The following is a 6,000-nucleotide window of genomic DNA, read 5'->3' as shown; positions in this document are numbered from 1 at the left end:
GTTCTAGTCAAGTACTCAGAAGAAATTGAATTTGATCATACTAGCTATGAATGATCTCACCAGTCCTGTGATAACCCGCCACACTGTAAATGAATTTGTAAACCTTGTGTTCAATTAATACATTACCATATATACTATGTGGAATTTGAGTGGCTATCTAATATTGGTGCAGAAAAAAATGAAAATATTTCCTCTGATTCATCCAAGCAGAGTGTGTGTCCTTTTTTTCCACAAGTGAGAGAAAGAATTGTCAATAAAAAAAAAAAAAAAAAAAAGGAACAAGAAGGAGAATAATGGTAAGAAAAGCAATAAGAGAAGATATTTGAGACCGTAAAGGCTTCTGTGAAAGAAGGCTGCCAGTCCAGAATTAGAGCTCATGGTCTCTGGTCTTGGATCAATCAGGTACCATTTACCTGAACTCTGAAGATACAGAGAAAAGAGATGGATTTCTTCAGTAATCAGCAGTTTGACAAGACTTCTAATTCTGATACTAAGCTAGATAACAGTTCTTAGGATAGAAGTAGAGACCATTCTAGTCATATAGAGAGGAAAAATCAAGCCAAGTGGGAAGGAGTTGGACTTAAAGGATGGAAAGATACAATTTAGCTTCAGACTGACGGAAGGTAGAATTTCTAAACAACTATAATTATTGATTAGTTCATTGTTCTTCAAGAAAGTATCACAACTTTAATAACATGGGTATACTGTACTCCAGACTTCTGTGTCTTACTCCTGACGTAAGGGTACAGCAAAATAAACTGGGGAACAACATCCCTGAGTAACAATATTGGAGGAGGCAACAAGTCAGCAGTGGACATTGTAAATAAGAGTCCACCTAACCTAAGTAAAAGGGTTTTTTTTTTTTTTTTTTTTTTTTTTGAGATAGAGTTTTGCTCTGTGACCCAGGCTGGAGTGCAGTGGCAGGATTATAGCTCACTGCAGCCTTGACCTTCTGGGTCCAAGCAATCCTCCCATCTCAGCCTCCTGAGTAGCTGGGACCACAGGCATGTGCCACCATGCTGGGCTAATTTTTTTTTTATTTTTGTAGAGATGGAGTCTCCCTATTTGCCCAGGCTAGGAGTCCTTTCTTGTTCTAACGTGGCTCACTAGAATTCTGCACTGGTATTGAGAGACAAGTCCTAGGCAATAACTGCATTACTTAACCTTACTTTGTTCTCTGGGACTGTATTTCCTTCAGGTATGTTACAAATTGCAGTAACAGAGCATTTTGACTGTCTTGTTGAAGGTAGATTAGGATCTTTGCATCTCATATTCTAACTTCATATTTATCAAGAAATATAGGTACCTTATTTTGACACGACATGTAGGTAGAAACAGGCAACGAAATACTATGCAACCATTAAAAAGAATATGTAAAATATTTAATGACATGATTAAAATGATACACTGTAAAATAAAACTGATTATTAAACTATAAATGATGGTTACATTTTTAAAAATTTTATAATTCTATATACATAAAATAGGGAAAAGATATAAAGCAGAATAACTCTGCCATTAAAATTATGTGTACAGAAAAAATAACAATACAGGAGAACAACTTGTAATGTTAAATGAAAAATGGTAGAAATAATATTATATGATTTGTGACTGAACAAAATGTGATTTTGACTTTGTTGAATTTGGGCAGAGAAGAAACTGGAAGGGAGAACATGAGAAATTGGCAGTGGTTTTCCCTTAGTGCTGGAATTATGAGTGAGTTTGGTGAGATATTTTTCTTTATACTCTTCTGTCCTCTTTAAATACACATGTAATTTATTTATGATAATGTAAATACTTCTTAAATGTCTGTAACTCTTCAAAAGTGATGCTTCAGGATAAATAAACTGCTAGGCATTTTAAGGATTTACATAACTCTAATATACTGGAGGGAAGGGATGGATCTGAAAGGCTACCATCAGTAAGAGGAATAAAACTTGTTCTGTGTCCTCCAGAAGTCTGGACAGTGATCAGCAGGTAATAGACATAGAGGAACTGATTTCAACTTTTGAAAAGAAGAGTTTTCCACTAATTAACACTGTCCCACAGTGGAATAAGTTTCCTCAAGATGTGGAGTGCTGAAAGTGATCAAGCAGAGGCTAGAGGGCTTCTTGCCTGGGAGCAGGGGAGGGTTGGGGAAGAAAGACAAGAGGACAGTGGGGTAGGTGACCTCTAGCATCATTTTCGCTGCTAACATTCTATCTGTGCATTCATTTGCTCATTCACACAGCTTCCAAGCTGGCCCCCAATGACCCTTGCCAGTGTGTATTCATGTTCTTGTGCAATTCCCTCCCAGGTTGAACAAGATGATCCAAATAATCAATAGGATACTGCGGAAAAGATGGTGTATGACTTTAATCATAAAGACTTGGTAGCTTCTGCCTTGCTCTCTCTTGAGTTGCTCACTCTGGAGTGAGCCAGCTCTTGTGTCATGAGAACACTCAAGCAGCCTGTGGAGAGGCCTGTGAGGAGAGGAACTGAGGACTGCCAATACCTGTGAGTGATTCACCTTGGAAATAGACCTCCAGCCCAGACAAGGCTTCAGATGACCACATCCCCTGACATCTTGTCTGTAACTTCAGAGAGACTCTAGCAGAATGACCAGGTAGGCCATACCTGAACTCCAGACCCACAAAGACTGTGTGGGATTAAGTCACTAAAATTGGGGGTAATTTTTTTACACATTTTTACTTGAAATGTAAACAGGTAAAATCTGTTATGATTTGTTCCATAACAGAGTTAATATTCTGTGGTCCAGTCATTTCAGCTGAACTATCGACAGGTTTTTCTTAATAAGGCAAAATCCCCAGCTGTTACAGATGCAAAACAGTAGCCTCTCCACTTAAGTAGTACAGTTTAACCCGCCACCATTCGATGTCTTAACATGGTCCAAGTAGAACAGTGTCATCTGGGCTTTAAGGTGATGTATCTTGTTTTTTTCTGATAGAAAAAGAATAATGTGCTTTTTATTCTCCTACAGATTTGGTGTCTGTATTTACAGCTACACAGCTGTAGCTCTAACTGTGACATTTACCATACATTTCTTAGCTTCCACCCATCAATTTGCTGAGAAAAAAAGGTATGCTACAAAATGCAGCAATAGAGCATTTTCAAAAGGTAATTTTCAGCATTTTAGCACCTAAAAGGGAAACTTTTGTCTGCTTAAACAGGCCAAAAGCAAAGACAAAGATTGCATGTTGTTCTCACAGATGACTTAAAAAATCTCTTTGATGATAAAAATATTTTTAACGCGTGAAAGTTATGAGATATTCTGGGTAAGCCTGATTATCAAAGAATATCACAAATAGCTTTGGAGATTGTGTATTGTCTGTCACTGAGTCAAAGAGATCTGTGGGATTGTGAGGATTCTTGGGTGGAGGGGTAACTAATCCTGCATTTCCCTGTGTGAAGACTCCGGTAAGTACTCGCACAACATACATGTGCTTTCTCCCATTGTGTCTGGCTTGGAGTAGGTGTTGTTGGCAGAATAACTGGCATCCACAGCAAAATAGGTTCCTTTTCCATAGAATACAGCTGGAAAGAGAAAGACAAAAACCTTCCTAAGCAGATAAAATTACACAATATGTAGAACCACGCTCAATCTGACAAAATTGTTTTCTAAATGCAGTTCTAGCCAGGTGTGTTGGCTCATGCCTGTAATCCCAACACTTTAGGAGGCTGAGGCAGGAGGATTGCTTAAGGCCAGGAGTTTGAGACCAGCCTGGCTAACATTATGAGACCCCTTCTCTATAAAAATAAAACAAAATTATTGGCCAGGCATAGTGGTGTATGCCTGTAATCCCAGCTACTCAGGGGACTGAGGTGGGGGCATCATTTGAGCTCAAGAGATCAAGGCTGCAGTGAGCCATGATCTTGCCACTGCACTCCAGTTTGGGTGACAGAATGAGACCGTCTAAAAAAAAAAGCCTCCTCCCCCCACCAAAAAAACTGCACATTAAAGTTACTTTTCTTCATTTCTAAAATTTGCTCAATCTTCCCTCATAAGGTTGCCAGTCTCCTTTACAGTGAAAGACAGTGAGCTCTATTCTGACAGTGATAATATGGCTGCCAGCCATGGTTCTACACTGCTTGGGTATGAAAAGTCTGAAACTATCGTTTGCCTCATTCTGATCAGCCAGATTACTCGCTTCCTTACCATTCTTCCCAGCATAACTTTGATTAAAGCCATGCTGATTGACACATGGCACTGAGTCTGCATCTGTCCCATGGAAGAGGAGTCTCTCATTATTCATATGGTCATTCTTGATATCCATTTGCCTTTTCTTTACCTGGTAGCTCTGCCAGAGAAATGCATTCTGTATCCTCTCAATCTGCAGGTGACAAAAGACAAAATATTTCAGAAATGACCTTGGGGCTCAGTGTATTGTACTTGTTGTGGATTTAAAACAAGCAATATGAAAAAGAAGGAAGAGGAAGAGGAGTTGGTGAAGGAAAAGGAGAAGAGAATACAAGTAGACAGCACATTCAGAGAGTAGGCAGCTTTCTGCCTTTAGAGAAAGATGGGCTAAAAGTGTCTATTAGTATCTATGCTTTGTAATAGTGCTTGTTAGTATATATTTTAAATAACATAATTTACAGTTTATATCAAAATGATTACCAATATATTTTGCCTGGAATTCCTGGAGATTCACTGACATTCAAACACCTACTCAAAAATGTGTAGTTATTCAATAGCCATGTCCTTAACTCCTTCTCATCTTCCAACTCATTTCATGTGGCTTCTCCTCATAACAATTCTTTCTGTTATTGCTCCAATTATGGTCACAAATCACCTCATAATTGCCTAATCTTAAGACTATTTTTTCTAGACCTCTGAATAGCATTTCAAACCATGAACCATCCCCTCCTTAAAATTCTGTTCTTCTTTCACTTCTTTTCAAAATATCATTCTCTACAGGCTCTCCTTCCTCCTAGGAAACGGAGTTAACATCCATTCAGCCATCACCTACTGAACATCTCTATGAATCAAGCTTGTGTTGAGTCTCTGCCTTCATGAAACAGTCAGTCTAATGCCACAGGGGCAGGGGCAAGGCAAGAAAACTAACCACTACCCCACAGAGTGATAAGGGATGGTCAGGAGAACACACACGGAGCTATGAAGTTATAAGAAAGGGCTCCAGATAACCTGTGTCTGGGGAAGGGGGAGGAAATCTGAAAGGATGATGTTCTGGAAACAGAGGAAGAAGAGAGGTTCAAGAAGAATGGAGTGGGTAACTGGGCAGCTGTTGAGGAGAATCCAAGCCATAAAAGTAGGTAGGAAAGATGTTCTGCTGAAAGTAGCAGAGGCCTCCAGGAGAGAAATGAAGGTTTGCAATGGGGAATGTATGAGGGGGTGACTGGAGGAAGCACAGGCAGCCTGGAGGGTCCAGCTGAGGCTGGGGATCATGAATTAGTAAGGATTTCATCTAGGAGCAGCAGGAGAGAAGGTAGGTTATGGAATTAATCCAAAGTTGGGGGTTTTCAAAAGAAGTATGAGCCAAGAAAGTCGCAGATACTGGGTAAACACAATTGAAATGAGGTTCTTGCACATCTCGTACAGTCATCCCTCAATCTCCATGAAGGATTGGTTCCAGGACCGCTGCAGATACCAAAATCTGAGGATGCTCAAGTCCCTGATATAAAATGACATAGTACTGTATTTGTATTAATATATAATCTACACAATCCTTCCATATACTTTCAATCATCTCTAGATTTCTTATATTGCTTCATATAATGTATTAACAAATGCTATGTAAATAGTCGTTATATTGTTTAGGGAATAATGACAAGAAGAAAAAGTCTGAAAAAAAAAAAAAAGAAAAAATCTGTACACATTCAGTACACTCAACCATCATAGGCCTCACCACACTTTCCATCCGAGGTTGGTTGAAATCGTGGATGCAGAACCCATGGATTCAGAGGTCTAGGACTGTACTTCCAACAGCTTTTAACATGACGAGGCATCTCCTCCTTTAAATTCTGTCCTTTCTGCAGGAT

At 39.2% G+C, this 6,000-nt stretch overlaps 1 protein-coding gene across 1 annotated transcript in view; it reads right to left on the bottom strand.

The window, feature by feature from the left end:
• Positions 1–1,414: 1,414 nt before the first annotated feature.
• PARP15 (poly(ADP-ribose) polymerase family member 15) overlaps positions 1,415–6,000 on the bottom strand; it is a 60,423-nt gene continuing 55,837 nt past the window's right edge. The window contains 3 exon segments of the mRNA XM_023214705.3: positions 1,415–3,457; positions 3,460–3,534; positions 4,157–4,331. Coding sequence (XP_023070473.2) covers positions 3,246–3,457; positions 3,460–3,534; positions 4,157–4,331 — 462 coding nt within the window. The 3' untranslated portion in view covers positions 1,415–3,245.

Source organism: Piliocolobus tephrosceles, chromosome 2 (assembly GCF_002776525.5).
Source record: "Piliocolobus tephrosceles isolate RC106 chromosome 2, ASM277652v3, whole genome shotgun sequence".
NCBI lineage: Eukaryota > Metazoa > Chordata > Mammalia > Primates > Cercopithecidae > Piliocolobus > Piliocolobus tephrosceles.
This window is presented reverse-complemented; position numbering and strand designations above follow the sequence as displayed.